This window comes from Megalobrama amblycephala, linkage group LG13 (assembly GCF_018812025.1).
Source record: "Megalobrama amblycephala isolate DHTTF-2021 linkage group LG13, ASM1881202v1, whole genome shotgun sequence".
NCBI classification, from domain to species: domain Eukaryota; kingdom Metazoa; phylum Chordata; class Actinopteri; order Cypriniformes; family Xenocyprididae; genus Megalobrama; species Megalobrama amblycephala.
The window spans coordinates 31,919,474-31,937,700 of NC_063056.1; the positions used below are offsets into that span (position 1 = coordinate 31,919,474).

Genomic DNA, 18,227 nt, shown 5'->3' on the forward strand with positions numbered 1-18,227 from the left:
AAAAAAAAAAAAAAAAACTGAAAATGTTTATTCATTATTCATCAACAGGGTTAGTAGTTTATTTTTTTTTAAAACTGACTTTAGATTGAGTGGCAACTTCTGTAAATCAGCCAATCAAATAGAATGATAATCTCAAAATAACTAAATATCAGCCTGGAAGGTTTATTAGTCTGAGAAATGCATTGTTGCCAAATGTAACTATATTTCATTACATGCATGTAGCAGTGGATGTCCCTTTGTGGTTTGAATTTGGGATGAACAACACCTTAGCAATCATTATTATACAGTATATTATTATACAGTGTTTTATTATCTGACCTGGTGTTAATTTAATCTGCCCCTGAAACAAAATATTAGGCTAAATTAAGAAAGAGTAGTGTTTTCTGATCACTGTGACTGATACAGCGTCGCATTTCCACACTGTGTCCTCCTGCAGTTATATCTCCTACAGCAAAACACTTAGATTCAATTACTGATTGGTTAAATCGGCCTTTAATTCTTTGCATATGTGCGTACATTTCTTTTTTCAGAAATGAAACCTGTTTTCAGACGTAATCCAACCTTGAACGATATGAAAAGACAGAAAGGACAGGGTGGCACTGCACTTGCCCGGGGTCACTTAATTAATTTGGAGGTGCTCGTTAATACAAACCACACGCGCTGCCCCTGACCTGCCACAGGAGCTCACAGGAGGGCCAGAGAAGTCATATTCAACCTCATTCAGAATTACATGAAACAACATACTGTAACAGCTGTGGCCTTCAAATGAAATGTTAGTGAAAACCACACAAGCACACAATAGAAATGAACATATATGTAACATATTACTCTTATTACAGGGGGTCCAGAGTTCAAGGGAACAGCTGTGAATTGAATTGAATTGAATTGAATTGAGAATATAATGTGCTTTTTAACATGGAAATGAATAGCTTTTTACAGAAATGTCAGAATGCCTGTAGGTCCAGACTGTAAGCTTTAAGTTGGCTAAAAGTTTAACTCCTTCCTTTTCTCACAAACTGGGCATCTAGTTACACTCCTGAAACAATATTATCTACAGAGCTTAGAAAAGATTTGATGAGAATCTATCTATCTATCTATCTATCTATCTATCTATCTATCTATCTATAATGGACACTAATTTTCAGAGCATGAAACGTCACATGCTACCCTTTTTTGTGTTTGAATCTGTATTCAATGGGAAGTTACATATTAAATTTTGCTAAAATATGAAGCATTTGGAATAATATGCACATGTGAATATTATCAATAAAATTATTAATATTAATATCATTCATTAATATGATCACTTATGAATAATATTAATCAAATTATTTTTGATTAATTATTTGGAATAATATGCACAGATGAGTCATTGGTAAATATGCTCAGTTTAAAGGGGACCTTTTTATGCCCCTTTTCACAAGATATAAGTCTCTGGTGTCCCCAGAATGTGTCTGTGAAGTTTCAGCTCAAACACAGATCATTTATTATAGCTTGTCAAATTTGCCCCTATTTGGGTGTGAGCAAAAACACGCCATTTTTGTGTGTGTCCCTTTAAATGCAAATGAGCTGCTGCTTTATCAGCTTGCACTTTGGTTGCTCAACAACAACAAAGCTGGAGAATCTCACACAGCCAAAATGATGATTGTCAGTAACGGTGTTCAGCCTTACATTGTTCAAACCGTAGTCGGACACTGACGGAGAAACTCAGGAAGAAGTTACAACTTTTAGAATGAAACATTTCTGAATGGTTAGTGGATAAATTTATGTAGTTGCTGGGAAGAAGATCATTGTACTCCCTAAAAGCCGTTGTTGTCCTTAAAAAGTGATTTTTTTAAAAGAAAATATCTCCCTTTGCATTGAACTTTGAACGTTGTAACTTTGCAGATGTTTTTTATGCTCAAACAGCAACATCACACACTAACTAAAGTTAAAAAGGTGAAATCATAATCAAGGACCCCTTTAAATTTCATGTTGGCATGTACCACTGATGGTACTAAATGGAACTGCAAAAAATAATGATTGTCTGCCATTGGTTCATCCTAAGTTTTTAGTCCCACCCCAAACTCAGGCCATTGGTTGAATGAGAAGTTTACATATCAAACAACAGAGCAATGTTTGAATGTGTCACAAAAATTACTGCTTTAAATATGCAATTAGAGTTGACAGCAGAAATCAAGTTGTAATGAACATGAGCTTTAAAACATTACAAATAATTAAATGATAAAAATTTGATATAGATTTTTCACCACAATTTTAGAACTCAGCTCTGTATCGCTAACGTTATTCTCCTTCATGGCTCGAGCTCGCAGCCCGCCAGCGCTGGAGCAGAGGATGCTGGGAAGAGCACACTTCTTGCCAGAGTGTAATGGCTGGTGAAAGCAGAAGCAAACTGCACAGAGGCAGATAAAGGTTTCCTCAAGGTGCAGCTCTGTTGACTAGTTAACCCCTTGAAATTATGCCGTAGTTTCAGACTCCGTTCCAAAGTCCCGGAATTGGGTTACAAGATAATTTCACAGGCGACTTGCTTGTCTTACTTGGCAGTTCAACTGGCTAATTGAAGAAGGCGATTTCCGGGCCCTGAAACTGTTTAAGAAATGATACTTTAAATTTGAGTAAAGAGATTTTCTGTGACGTGGACGTTGCAGGATTTTGGAATATATATGAATGTATTTTTCACCAAATGCATGATGAAAGTAGCACATTGAAAGTCTTCAGTTAGTCGAAGATCAGTTTTGAGTTAAAATGCACTTTTCTCATTTGCATTTTTGCCTCATGGATTTCCAAAATTTTGATTTCTAGACTTGGAAGAGTCATTGAATTTTTTTTCCCTTTCTTTCTTTTTCTAGTTATGTTAATCTGTAAAATATTTCATTACCTAGACGTGCAATTTCTATTAAATTATTTCTAAAAAAAATCTCATCTGTAATCACAAACGAAATCATGGAAATTCATTTGACATACCATTTATATGCCTTTTCCCCCTCTCTATTTTATTGCTTTTTTATATTATTTCTAAAACTGTTCCTGACACTTTAAACTTTTTTTGAATAGGACATGCAATCATTCTGTAAGTTTTGTTGTATAGCAACGTTAGAGTGATTGGTATTGTGCTTTAAAAATAAACTTGAACTGCATCGAATCAATAACATTTTTTTAAATTAATTCACAAAATATTCCCTTGAAACACACAAAAAATGTGCCATTAAAATTAAATTAGAAGATTCCACACACACTACATTTTTATTCAGCTAGCATGTGAGAGGGTGTTTTATGATGCACAGAAACTGCATATGAATCTGAGACTCATATGAATCTGTCAAGTTATGGTCAGATTTAATATTTAATAATTGTATTCAATTCAATTCACATTTATTTGTATAGCGCTTTTCACGATACCGTTTCAAAGCAGCTTTGCTGAGAATGCATGTCAACATCACAATTTAAAGAATGCAGTTAGCGAATAATGTAATAATTTAGGCAATTAATTTACAATCACTGTTAGCTGTTTAACTGAAGGTAGAAGCAAGGAGCTCCTGGAAAAATGAATTACATATTAATTAGGATATATAGAATTTATACAGATTATACACATATTTAATAATTATATACACTATTAATCAAAGGTTAATTCTTTTTACAGGACTGTTTTTTTAGACGTCAAAGTCATCAAAAAGAGTCATCAAATAAGGTTAGATTTATATTTCAGTATCTTTACAGTTGGCTATGCTTGATTCTTTTTATTGTGCTGGCTTTCCTTCAATGCAGTCCAACTCATCCAATTAGAAAAACATTTGTAACGACACTCATAAAAGACACTTCAACAAAGCTAATTGAAAGCATTTAAGCACAAGTCTCATTTTTTAAGTGTATGAAAAACATAAATTCTGTCAAGTGTATCAAAATCTCCGACGGTAGTACATATTTACAACGTCACGACGACGTGAACGCGCAGAAAAGCACGAGAACCAACAGAAGTCGTTCGGTAAAATGGGTTCCCAAACTTTTTTGTCAGCCAAGCCCCTATATAAATGATTTATTACTCAGTGTGGTTTCAATGGTGATTTTAAATGTGCAATTTAGAAAGCTAGCGATCTAAGCGACAAACTATTTTTGTTTAATGGGCGTGGCTCTTCTAAATTCAACCACACCTGTTCCAAAACCCCGCCCTCCAAATAATAGCAGCCAACCAAATTTGAGCAAACTCGGATACGGATAATGATTGACAGTTAACGAACTTTTCTGAACGTGTAGCTCTCCTCACTCGGACTGTCACAACAACATGTAATTTCTGAGGACACATTGGTAATATCTGTTAGGTAAAAGAAACGCTTTCTACTCGATAGATAAATTAATACTTAACTTTCTTTTATTCGGGATTTCTATCTATTAAACCTTTTAAATAACTTTTATGCAAAAAATGAACATGTTTGGCGTCAGTTTAGTGCTTTTTGGAACAATAGTCCGTACGAACAGTGAAGTTTAACAGCCGTATATGTGAGAGATTGTGTGTGTACGGCGCCCGCGGTGGATCAAACTTCATGTTCAAACAAAAGCGCGAAACGCCTTCCCCTCTGCCGTCAGTCCGAGCGGACCGCAGCTCCGCGCGCACACACACACATATAGGCTACACGCACGCACTGAGCGAGGGGGACGCGTGTGTGAGAGCAAGAGCCTGTGAATAATCCTCATTCCTTCTGCGACCCGTTCGGCTCTTGGATGATCCATAATAACCTCTCATAATAATCTATAATAATATTTAATAATCAATAATCATCCGGATCAACATGTCCCGCAGAAAGCAGAGCAACCCCCGGCAAATCAAACGTAAGTTACTCGGTTTGTTATTATTACTGTTATTTGTTTCAAAGCCAGCCGGAGTAAAGTTGGATGAAAGGGAGACAGATATCGATCAGTTTTTTATGACAACTGACAGTAGCAGCAGGTGCAAATGTCCTTCTTTTAATCCTTCTTTAAATTCTCTTTGTGTTTTTGTATTTGAGGCTTATTTTACGATCAATGTAAGATTTTTAAGACTTGTTTGTTATGCTTTCATTTTGCACATTCTTCGTGAATATTCTTGTTTTATTGAGGTGTATAATATTAATTCTTGTGCTTATTTAATGCTGAAAGTTTCATATGACAATCACAGGGACTGAATAAAGTAGTTGTTTCAGATTTGAAGATGATTCTTTCAAAGCCTCGAGAGGGTCTGTTGACAGTCAGTCCATCTTTCATTTTTTATTTTTAATTATTGAGGCATGTGGTGATGTTTTCCATAGTGATGCAGTAGGCTTACTTATGTTTTCATTTTGCATTTATTTATTCTTTATGCATATTCTAGTTTTATTATACCTTATCAGGCAGATTTTTAAATGCAGTTGTGTTATAATATAATAGTTATGCCTGTGTTTGTTTAGTGCTGAAAGTTTCATAGAATCACATGCACAGATTCAGTGTTTTAGTTTGAAGTAGTTTTATATTTTATATGTTCAGCTGATTCTTTAAAAAGGTGTAAAGAATGTTTTGAGTCAGTTCATCTTTTTGTATTTGGGCTTGTGAAGATTTTTTCCACGATTAACAGGCGATGGTTATGTCTTGTTTTTATTATTTTACATTATTCTAGTTTTATGGTGCTTGGCAAGCATAATAAAATGCTGATTGTTGAGTTGAATTGTCATTCATTTTGTAGTTCACTGTAGTTTTAAAACATTTCCAGGTTTCTTGTAAAGGTCACAAGGGTCTGTTTAGAGTCAGATGTGGATATCATAATATAAATATCGCCCAGAATTCCTCACACAGATATTCTACCTGAGATGAGCTGATACAGACTGAAATATTTTTCTAAAATGTAATTATTTTTCTAAAATAATTGCATTTTTTACTCAATATCTAAATGTGTAAAACGAAAAACAATTTAGTTTTAGTATTTTTTTTTTTAAATGCGTCCTTCCAAAAAGTATTTCTGTAGTCTAAAATGACTTTCATATTTAATAAATATGACACATCTCAGCCTAGAATAATCTGCAGAGCTCTACAGAGTTAAATAAATAATGTGTTTCATAAAATATACACCATCAGTAGCTTGAGCATTTTCATTTTTCAGGCCTATTTTTGGACACTGTTATGATATAGTACCTGAATATTTTCAGCACTAATGGTGAAAAAATCAGACAATAAAATTACAGTTCTGTCTTTTATACAATTATTAAATGGGCTGGCTATTGTTGCATACATCTTTTGTGAGTGAAAGAGTCGAAGTGCGATCGCTGGTCAGGGCCTTTAGCAGCAATGTGTGTGTGTGTTTGGACCGCAGGGAGGAAGAATGAAGGATCTTCTTTCTCTGTTGTGAAATGTTCAGGAACAGGTTAAACTGAGCCAAGGGGATGAGAACAAGTGAGATAAACTAGTTGCACAATTCTGAAAGTCATTTTTTTTTATTTTTATCGCTGCTCGATATTTGTATGTGTGTCGTCATGCAGAGTGTGTACTATAGTGAAAGAAAATGCTTCTGTTTGAGTGTGTGTGTGTGTGTGTGTGCATGAGATGGTGCGTGCTGTTTTGATCCTGTGTATTTTAGTAAGTTTTTAAAAATATATATTCCTTTTTGATTATCCAGTCACTTAGGTGACACATTAAGACGTATTGCAGTGAGAGTGTGAGAGCAAATATTGATTGACTGTACCAGTGTACAGTACAGTAAATACAAATACGATTGAAGGCTTTCAGTCGGTGCAGAGCAATCTTTGCGCGTTTTGTTTGATGTGGTACTTTCTGTTATCTCATTCGACAAGCATGACAGCTTTTGAATAGCAGAAATGAGCTTGAGTCATTAAACTGTTGACCGAGGCGTTAGCATGCAAATCGATCTGCGACGATTTCCTTCTGATATGTCCAGGAACTGAGGTCTGAGTTATCTAACAGCTCTCACAGCTCCGTTACTAGAGCGTTCATAATATCAGTGTATTGTCTCTAGCTCCGAAAGGTCACGCAGAGCCTATAGTTCCTCTCTCCGGTACTTCAGGAAGAGGAAGAGAGAGGAAGAGGCCGTCTGATCCAGTGCACAGAGAGAACAAGTCATTCTAAAGGACAAAAAGGTTGTTGGGCACCGTACGCCCCCCTCCATTGCCACCGCCATACGTTGGACGGTTATCTAAAATTGTGATTTATGCAGTATTTTAATATTTTGCTTATTCTCTCCCCTTGGGTGCTCTCTGAGCAATGATAAAAAGGCCGTGCTGAAAAAGCACCATTAATTTGCACCGATGCCTATGAGATAGGGCCAGATAATGGGAAAGATAAGGCGGGGAGATATACCATCAGAGCCGCGATTATTACCATTAAAATTCCAACCCAGCAATCTGCAGCCGGCTGATAATTCCCTCTCCGTTTCCACCACTTTGGATGATAAGGCAAAAAATAGTCATCCACTGCTCCTTGATTAGGCTGCCTGGATATCCCGATAATACTGTGATAAATTATGTATTTCTCCTCCTTGTTTTTTGGCCCTGAAACGTTACATCTGATTCCATTTTTTATTAATATTTATTTTGCGTTAGTTTTCGTCCCCGCCCCCACCGACAAAGCGAAGACCCCTCTCGCCCTCTCCTCTTTCACTTCTTCTCATCGTAATAAGAGTTTGATAGAGAGGTGATGGAGGGTGAGATGTTTTGTATGGGAGCTCATATCAGCGTTATCAGCTCATCTCCACGAGCGGCTGCTCACCGCTGTTGTTTTTAGCCCTTATCACCTCATGCCAATATGCCAATAAATTGGCCTGATTGTTAACCGGGCCAAGCCGGGGCCAGCGAAAATTTATGACAGGAAGAGATGAAAATATCGCTGATGCGTTAGGGATGGAGCACGATTAGCTTCGCAGGAGAGTGTGATGTCTCAGTCTGTGCTGAGGAATGTCTGTTGGTGCTTTTATAGGCAGGGCAGATACAAAGGTTGGCGAATGGAAAGCGTGCCCTGTGGTGTAATTTGTCTGTAAAATAGCCATTCGAGTTGCACATGTGGGGTTGGAGAGCAGGCGGGGTGATAGGTAAAGCCTTTCTCCATCTGTTTACGCTCTCTGCAGCTCTTTACACTTCTTCGTGAGATGCTACGGTTTCTCTTTCAGCTTTGTTTCCAAAGCCAGTGAGCTGCCTTGTTATAGGTGCCATGATTAAAACATTTACATTTGTGCATTTGGCAGACGCTTTTATCCAAAGTGACTTGAATTGCATTTAAGGTGTGCATTTATCAGTTCATGCATTCTCTGGGAATTGAACCCATGACCTTGTATAGACTTTGAGACCCAGTAGGCCTATTTGATGTTTTTGATGCTGCCTATCTGCACTTTGTTACACACTGCTCTTTTTGTTGTAAGGGTGGCTAAAAGTTTTAAAAGTTATATTTTTAGGCTGATTTGCCACAGTGGTCTAACAGTTTTCAGTAATATTACACTAAAAAATGCTGTGTTGTAGAGTTGTTAAAAGTACCGTCATCGGCAACAAGTCGGTACTGAAATTTTAAAAATGTGATGCTTTGAGTGCTGTTGAGCGGATTCGTAAATCCCTCTGATTGGCCATTGTGTTCACGTGCTCATCAGATATGTCTGTGATTGGCTTCAATGATCAGCGCTTCAAAAATGTTGTAAATAGTCATCAATGACGCTCTTCACCTTACACAGATACACGCAGGAGTGTTTGAAAGAAGGTGTCTATCGTGGACCAGTCCGCTAATACTTTGAAACGCTCCCGCTTTCAAAACGCTTTCAAATTCAAACACTTCCGTGTACTTTCAAACGCTCCCGTGCGTCGTTCATTGTAGCCAATCACAGACATATATGTTGAGCGTGTGAACACAAAGGCCAATCAGAGGTGTTTATGAATCTGCTCAACAGCGCTCAAAGCATCACATTTTTAAATTTCAGTACCAACTTGGTACCAAAGACGGTACTTTTGACAACTCTACAACACAGCATTTTTTTTGTGTAATACTACTTTTGACAACTCTACTGTGTTGTTTCAACCCATGTGTGGGTTAAATATGGACAAACCCAACCATTGGGTTTAAAAAATTTATCTAAACGTTTAACCCAATGGTTGGGTTTGTCCATATTTGACCAAGACATGGGTTGAAACAACCCAGCATTTTTTTTTTTTTTAAAGTGTAGGCATACGATACCGTAACAAATTGAATACTTCATGTTATACAATATTTTTTTGTTATTTTACTGGTGCTCTTTCTTTTTCTTTATTCTATTAAATCAATTTAAATCCTATAATTATTTAATACCTTTAAATAAAAAGGAGCATTATCCTTTTTGTTTTCCCCCAATATTTGGTCCCCCCCCCCAAAAAAAAAAATTGAATAGAATGGAAGTCATTTTGTCACAATTTATGTTAGCAGTGCCACACAAATAGCACTCACAATTGTTTTCAGTAGAGTTTGGCATTAGCATGTTTTTGTTTGGATACAGTAGTACATATTTAATTAGATAAGGCTTTTAGTATTTACCAATCAACATATTGTTTTTCACAGAGCTTGTCGCAGTGCATTCTTATCCCTAACGAGAGATCCAAGAGACGATCACGCTGACAGCAGTTTGTAGTGACCTAAAGTCATTCATTTAAAAAAAACTGTTAGTGATTTCACTTTTTGCAAATGAGCAGCAATGCCTTAAAATGCTGTTTAAGTAGGATGTTCATTGTTCACTAGGTTTTGGAGCAAAACTCATTCAACAACATGGTCAGGACGGTTTCAAACCTCTTCGAACCTTTCTGAACCTCTTCCAAACCAATTCGCACTGCTTCTCAGTTTTCATCTGACAAAGGAAACACGTCTGACTGAAATAGCTACTTTAAAAGTGTCTATTTGAGATCCAATGCCAGTCCAAATGATTATTATGCTCAATCTGAAGTATAGTGAGGATTTGCCAGCATTCTGTGCTGGAAAATGATAGTCAGAGATCTCGGGTGGAGGTTTGTTGTTGCTATGTGTGAATGTATGTGTGTAATCGACTGTCAGTATGACTTCATAATAAGTGTGTGTGATTATCATCTTGGCTCCGCCCAGCAGATGGTGATGTCATACGAGAGCTCCGTCAGGCCTATCAGGTGACACGTCTATCTCTGGATGAGGTTTATCACAGACTCAACTTATAATGGTGCAGTGAGAGTGTTTGCTGACTTGGCTGCCAACATGTCAGTGTGTGTGTGCATGGATATGTTTATGTTGGAGATGAAACGGGTGGTGTGTGTGGTTTGAATTCTGTGGTTTACCAGTCAGTTGGTTTAGTATATTCAGTTCTATTTTTATGCCTTTTTGTTTTATCAAATTATTGAATGTATATGGAGCTTACATCTTTGTGTCTGCGGTCTGGTCGATGTGTTTCATCATCAGGGAAATTCTGACGCTGTAAGACTGTGTGTGTATGTTCTTGTGGACTGCAAACCAGCTCAAGCATTCGTTGGTTTTGGAGGAGAATATCATTGTGGTAATAATGAATCTCCTCTGAGATGACTTTCTCATACTTCAGACATTTTTTTTGTTAGATTCCACTGATGAAAGTGTGTAGTTTTTTTGTGTTCCTCATAGATTTGTCTCATGACGAATGGCTGCTGGATGCCAACTTTCCTTTTCGACATCTGTTGGCTGCCAATAACAGCTTGCGTTGTTTTGCCTTGTCTAAGCTGAAGGAGCCATTTGACTCCACAAACTAATAGAAAGCAAATGCTCTGATGTACAGACAATAATTTTAATCTTCTGCTTTTATCAAGTACACAAACGCAAATACTCGGTTGTTGCATTAAAATCACGTGGTTGCATTCAAAATACTTGGGTGGATTCCTGGCTCTACCAAACCTCAAGACTGGATGAGTTACGTTCAAATATATGTGCCATTACACTGGATGTGTTATACATAAAAATAGCTATGAATATTGACTTTAAAGGGATAGTTCACCCAAAAATGAAAATTATCCCATGATTTACTCACCCTCAAGCCATCATAGGTTCTTCTTTCTTCTTTCAGATGAACACAATCGGAGATATATTTAAAAATAGTTAGTCCTCCAAGGTTTATAATGGTTGTGAAAGCCCACATTTTGAAGCCAAAAATAATGCATCCATTTTTCTTACAAAAACGCATCGCTTCGCTTCAGAAGGCCTTTATTAACCCCCTGGAGCTGTATGGATTACTTTTTTTAATGGATGAATGCATTATTTTTGGCTCCAAATCGTGGACCCCCATTTTTTTTAAATATATCTCCGATTGTGTTTGTTTGAGTGAAGATACTCATATATACCTAGGATGGCTTGAGGGTGAGTAAATCATGGGATAATTTTTTGGTGAACTATCTCTTTAAAGGTCCTCTAAGCGATGTCACGCGTTTTTAGGCCAAACATTTTTTGTCACATACAGCAAACATCTCCTCACTATCCGTTAGCTGCCTGTCCCCTGGACACACTGTAAAAAAACGCGGTCTCTGTAGTCGCCACAAGCTCCGAAAACGGCAATAAAAACAAACTGGTGCAGCCTGGACCATGAATCATAATAAACATGCTCCAGCCAATAACCGACAAGAATGATTTTAAATGCGCGTTCATGACTGTTTCAGGAAGCACGGATGGGAGGGGAGGAGGAGGAGGAGGAGGGAGGGTCTAGCTAGCCTCTGTTTTGTTTGACAACACTTCAAACGTCAACAGGAAGTTACTCCGCTCAGGATCGCTTAGAGAACCTTTAACTAGCTACTAGCTGATCTAAAACTTTGCATAAAAATTCACACATTTTAAAATAGAAATACAATGTTACTTTAAAATATTCACAGGATTGAATAACATTAAAGGAAAATAGTTTTTTTTTTTAATAGCCTTGAATATTTTTTTTATTGTTATATACTATAATAATTTGTACACATGAAATGGATGGAATACCATAACAATGGTCTCGTTTTGTTGACTGTTTTCTTGTTCTCAACTAGACATTTATCATGTTATTAATTAAAAATACATTAATAATAATAATAATAAAAACATCTAGGGAAGCTGTTTTAAAGGGATAGCTGTTTCAAAGGCATTTTCAAAAATGAAAACTCTGTCATCATTTACTCCTCCTCAAGTTGTTCCAAACCTGTATACATTTCTTTGTTTTGCTGAACACAAAGGAAGATATGTGGAAGAATGTATGTAACCAAGCAGATCTCACCCCCCATTGATTACAATATTTTTTTTTTTTTTCCTTACTATGGTAGTCAAAGGGGTGCGAGATCTGGTTGGTTACAAACATTCTTCCACATATCTTCCGTTGTGTTCAGCAGAACAAAGAAATGTATACAGGTTTGGAATAACTTGACGGTGACAGAATCAAAAAACCCAAACATTTTTGGGTGAACTATCCCTTTAATGACAAAATTACTAGGAAAAAGAATGGATGCATTTCTAAACGTAGAGCAATCTATGTGAAAAAAGAGAAAATAAATAGTTTACCTTAAAGAGAAAACTGGCTGTAAAAGAACTGTTAATGTTAAAGTTTACTGTAGCGCCTCCTTTGCATCAATGTTGAAAATACAACACAACATGGGTGGCATTATGAATTAAAATCAGAACATTTCCAAATGCAACATGTAATTGAGCATGCACAGCTAAAAGCTTTTCGCAGCGTTGTGTTTATGTGCAGTAGCAGTTTACATAGAGTATGCTTCAGGTCTTGTTATTGTCGCTGGTTGTCAGAGAAATCAGCACAGTTGTTTCTTTTGTGAGAGTTTCATTGAGTAACTGTGTATGTAGATTGACCATCTGCATTTCCTGGAAGGAAAATACAGATGTGTGTACAGAGTTGGCACATCCATCATTCAAGAGGAGGAATGCTGTCATTTTTGACTCTCTGAACATTCCCCTTTTCCTTTTCTCTCTCGCTGTCAGTTTGTCTGTCTGTCGTCTGTCTCTCGCTGTGTTGGAAAACAGTCTATGATGCATCAGGGTTGGCGGTTTCAAAAGGTGGAGGTCATTTCCTGCCAAAGTTTCCTCTTTATCTTCCTTTTTCCTGAATTCCTCACTGATGATTCCAGAGCTGACAGTTTGCCTTCCTCGGCTGTGATATTTGCACAGAAAGAAACACTGTAAACAATATCTTCATCTCAAGAGAACAACTCATCAGTTTACGGTTGTCACTTCACATTCACATTAGTTTTAACCCTGAATCATTAATTCTCACAAACATGTTAGTTGTTAATCAGTTTTTTTTTCCTCACAGATGATGAAGTTGATGAAAGGAATAGTTCATCCAAAAATGAAGATTGTAACTCTCCCTTATGTTGTTCATATCAAAACCTAAAAAAGTGCACAAATTATACAAATATATCATGTAAATGATATATTTTTTTTAAAGAAATGTTTGATTAAAATGTTTTTAATCAGCAAATAAGTTGATCAAAAGTGACAGTAAAGACATTATAATGTTACAAACTTGTTTGAAATGTTTGAACTTTCTATTCATCAAAGAATCCTGAAAAAATTATCACGGTTTCCACAAAAATTGTTTTCAAGATTGATAATAATAAGAAATGTTTCTTGAGCAGCAAATCATATTAGAATGATTTCTGAAGGATCATGTGACACTGAAGACTGGAGTAATGATGCTGAAAATTCAGCTTTGCATTACAGGAATAAATTACATTTTAAAACATATTACAACAGAAAACAATTCTTTTAAACTGTAATAATACTTCACAATATTAGTGTGTTTACTGTAATTTGATCAAATAAATGCAGCATTGGTTTGCATAAGAAACTCCTTTCAAAAACATTTAAAAATCTCACTGACCCCAAAGTTTTGAACGGTAGTGTATATAGTCTGAATGATTCATTTTAGGTATTTCGACTACTTTTATGGTACTTTTTTGGTTGGTTTCTCCTTTTCTGTTTGACATGAGGGTGAGTAAATGATTTTTGGGTGATCTGTCCCTTTAAGCCAACTTTTTCCTTTCACTCTGTCTTGAAGGACCTAACAAGATCAAATCGCAGAAATTGTACTTGACTAATCTGTGTCGTCTGTTGTTTAGTTTATTTAGCTGTGATATCAGTGATCAGTCTATTGAGCTCCAGGTAACAATTGACTTTCAGCCTTAGAGTTAATAGCCTTGTGTCTTGCTTGTACAGATCGATATTCGTATTAATTAATCAGCGCTATCGGCCATGCGATCTGGTTCTATTTGTTGTTACATCAGCGCAATATCAATAGGGAAAGTGTACTCCCTGATCGCCATGGCAACTTCATCGCTCAGGTCAAAGAAAGTTTATCTTATCTTGCTGCTGAGAGTGGCAAACTGCTTAGAAATCTAGTTTAGACTCTCAGATCATCGATTGGGCCCTTTCTCTCTCTTTCTCTCTCTCTCTCTCTTTCTCTCTCTCTCTCTCACTGGCCTCATTTTGATCAAAATAGAAAAGGAAGGTTGGAACATCAGTATTTAAAGTCTGATACTGCATGCCTTCAGGAAGGAAAAATCACAAATGAGATCTCTTTTACATCTCAATTGTTTCTCCAAGGCACCAATGAGACCAAATAACAGAGGTTTTATTTCTCCTGAGAAAAAGACCTCAGTAATCTTAACGTTTTTCTTCCTGAGTTCCATGGGGGATCTTAAACTGTTTTCAGATTAATCAAGATACTAAAGTTTGTGATTAAAAGTTAGAGATCTCAGTATGAATTCAGACATTCAAATCAATACCAGATGAACTGAGATATGCTATTAATGTTTATAACACTCTTCCTGTATTTCAACAATTGTCTCAATATGTTATTTGGAATTTATTTATTTTTTATTTTTTTTATTTTACCTTTCATGCAGTTTGTAATATAGCTGTTTGTGAATGTAAAAGGTCTGCAAAGTTTTAAAGGTCAAAGTGCACAATAAATAAAGTTATTGTCTCTTAAAAGAAAGAATCAATTCTGATCTGCTGAAACGAGACATCAGTAATTCCAGTGTCGCTTCCTGTTACCAGTGTAACAATGTAAGAAATTTGCATAATGCCAGCCTATTGTTTTCATTGGCTGCCGCAAACGATGCCTACTTTGACCCTCAAACACTGTGGGCCCTATTTTAACGATCTGAAACGCAAGTGTCAAAGCGCGAAGCGCAAGTAACTTTGTGGGCGGGTCTCGGCGCTGTTGCTATTTTCCCGGCGGGATAAATGGCTCTTGCGCCCGGCGCAAATCTAAAATGGGTTGGTCTGAAGTAGCTTCATTATTCATAGGTGTGGTTTGGGCGTAACGTGAAATAAACCAATCAGAGCGTCATCCAACATTCCCTTTAAAAGCAGGTGCGCAAGTTCCATTATGGATTGCTATTATTATGGTGTATTTACCAGGCGCACGCCAGGAGCGGTTCACAGCCGAGGAGACTGATGTTCTTGTAAGAGCAGTGAAAGACAGAGAAGTTGTGTTGTATGGGGATGGGAGAAACCCACCCAAAATAGCGTCGGTTAAACAGGTTTTTTCACATCTTCGTGGCACACCACAATGATTTCCGTCATCTCATGTGTTAATATTTTTTTAGTGTAACAATTTATGATTTGCAAAAATAACTGTTGCATCTGTGTAGATTACATGAGCAAAGTGTATGCGCGTTGTGCACGCTATACATTATGGTCAAGCATGCGCCCTTAAAATAGCATAATGAACAACGCGCAACGCGCCACTGACTTTAGACTAGGTCTTTTCTGGTCAGTGGCGCAATTGTTTAATGGAACAGCAAAATAGCACCAGGGATTGTTTGCGCCGGAACACGCCTCCTTTTTTGCGCTGAACCGCCCAGGGAGCGCAAGTTCATTCACTAGTTTAGCGACGTGCTTCTGTGGAGGGAAAAGCGCGCTTTGCGCGGGTGCAAAATAGGAATGACACATGCGTCGGTGTACAAAGTCAATTGCGCTGGGTGCAAGATAGGGCCCTGTAAGTTGTAGCTGAGGCCCAGAAGAGATTGGTTCGTGTTGTTGATGTCTATAAGACACTGTTTTCTACACTGTGAATCCACCTCGCATGCACTTCAAAAGGTTGAGGACTCACACTGGAATCGATACGGGAAAAAACAATGCCAACGTTACTGTTCATATCAAGTGCTGAGAGCCTCTGGAGCTGATATTGAGATATGGTAATCGGCGTATCATTTCCGACATGCGCTGTAAGCGGTAGACCAATCACAACAGACTGGGCCATCTGACCAATCAGAGCAGAGTAGGCTGGAATTTAGAGAGACTGAATCTTTGAATGAACTATTTCAGGCTCTTTGAGAAATTAGATGATGCTGCAATGTATATTATGAGAAAAATAAAGTGTTTTTTTTTTTTTTTTGATGCATATAAATCTGAGATCTCCAAAACAAAAGTCGGAACATTTAAAACAACATACTGGGGGCACATTAAGGAATTTCTTAGGTATTTTTTTTAGTCCTCTGATCTGAAGTGAGGGCTTTTATAAATAAATAAAGCTGCGATTATCAGATTTTCAGATCGAGTGTGGATTTAGTTGTCAGTCATTCAGGTGTCATAATTCATAAGTTGATGTATTTGATTTCTGTGCCATTCCTTTCAACATAGAAAGTCAGAATTTCCAACTTCTTCTTGGAAAACTTCAATAGATTAAAACTTAATGTCGGAAATGGACTTTAGTGTAGAAATTCATAGGTTCGCTGAAATTCACTAAAGCCTCATTAGACCTGAATTCTTCTACTCGTACACTACCGGTCAGAAGTTTTTGAAACGGTAAGATTTTTCAAATGTTTTTAAAAGAAGTCTCTTCTGCTCACCAAGGCTTCATTTATTTGATCCAAAATACAGCAAAAACAGTAATATTGTGAAATAATACCATTTAAAATACCTGTTTTCTATTTGAATATATTTTAAAATGGAATTTATTTCTGTGTTTGCAAAGCTGAATTTTCAGAACATTACTCCAATTTTCAGTGTCACATGATCCTTCAGAACTCATTCTAATATGCTGATTTGCTGCTCAAGACAATTTATTAATATTATCAATGTTGAAAACAGTTGTGTACAATTTTTTTTTCAGGTTTATTTGATGAATAGAAAGTACAAAAGAACAGCATTTATCTTAAATATAAAGCTTTTGCAACATTATAAAACAGTAGTTTACTGAACAAATTGTGTCTCTGTCTTTTAGTTATAATTTAATGTACAATATATTTAAAGTTTCTTAAGGATAAAAAATTATCTCTGCTAATGCTATAAACTATGTAGGGAGCCCTTACTTGAACATTATGCTATATAATATTAAAGGTTAACAACTGAGCCCAAACTGCTAGCCTAAATTAAATTAAGATTTACTCCAATTTGTTGTTGAAATATAATCATTTATACACAGTGGCTGTCATTTTCATGACTTATTTATGATTTATAAAGTTGATTTATGACATGATTTATTTAAACATACATACGTACATATATATATATATATATATATATATATATATATATATATATATATATACGTGTGTGTATATATATATATATATATATATATATATATGGTAATACAGTGCATATGTATATATATTATGCGAAAGAGTATTTTTCAACATACCTTCAGATCATTCATGTTTATTCTGTAACTAGTTTTAAAGAGGAAGAGATGATCGTGTTCACTCGAGCTTGCGCTATGGTTAAACTGAGGTGCCTGTACAGAGATCTGTCGCACCACATCAAAGTGCGTCAAAATGGCATTTTCTGTTAGAATTTCATGATTTCGTGGACAGAATTTGAAGGATGACACTTTAGGCCCATTCACACGGAGACGAGTTTAGCTGTATACGCAAAACTTTTGTAGTGTATAGGCGTTTCGTCTAGACGGATCCGTTTTCAGAAGGTGAAACCGGGTCTGTTTTTTAAAACCAGGTACCAGAGTGGATAAATCTGAAAATGACGCCCTTGCATTTTCGTGTGTACAGCCAATCCATATAATTTGTGAAACAATGAATAGCGGACTACATGCTTGTGTTTGTGCTGCAGAAGCTACTGAGCCTATTAGCTTTACTAAAATAAAGCTTTATTTTTAAGCTTTACTAAAGTTTGTATACAGCATGCAAGGTTATGCGCATACTCCTAGTCTTATTCTCCCTTTTTAGTGTATCCCTGTGGCAGAATTACAGTGCCACATACTGATCTGGCATGTATACTACATCGTTTTGAGTCGGTTTCATTGGTTTTGTGTGTATGCAGATATTTCTTGA

At 36.5% G+C, this 18,227-nt stretch overlaps 1 protein-coding gene across 10 annotated transcripts in view; it reads left to right on the plus strand.

The window, feature by feature from the left end:
• zfpm2a (zinc finger protein, FOG family member 2a) overlaps nucleotides 1–18,227 on the plus strand; it is a 256,881-nt gene that overhangs the window by 59,720 nt on the left and 178,934 nt on the right. The window contains exon 1 of one of the 10 annotated variants that reach the window (XM_048211541.1): nucleotides 4,234–4,319. The exons of 8 other annotated variants lie outside the window; for them this stretch is intronic. Coding sequence is in view for 1 of the 2 variants with exons in the window: in XM_048211532.1 (XP_048067489.1) it covers nucleotides 4,788–4,827 (40 nt within the window). In the remaining variant the exon portion in view is untranslated. One more of the 10 variants, XM_048211532.1, reaches the window with a different exon arrangement.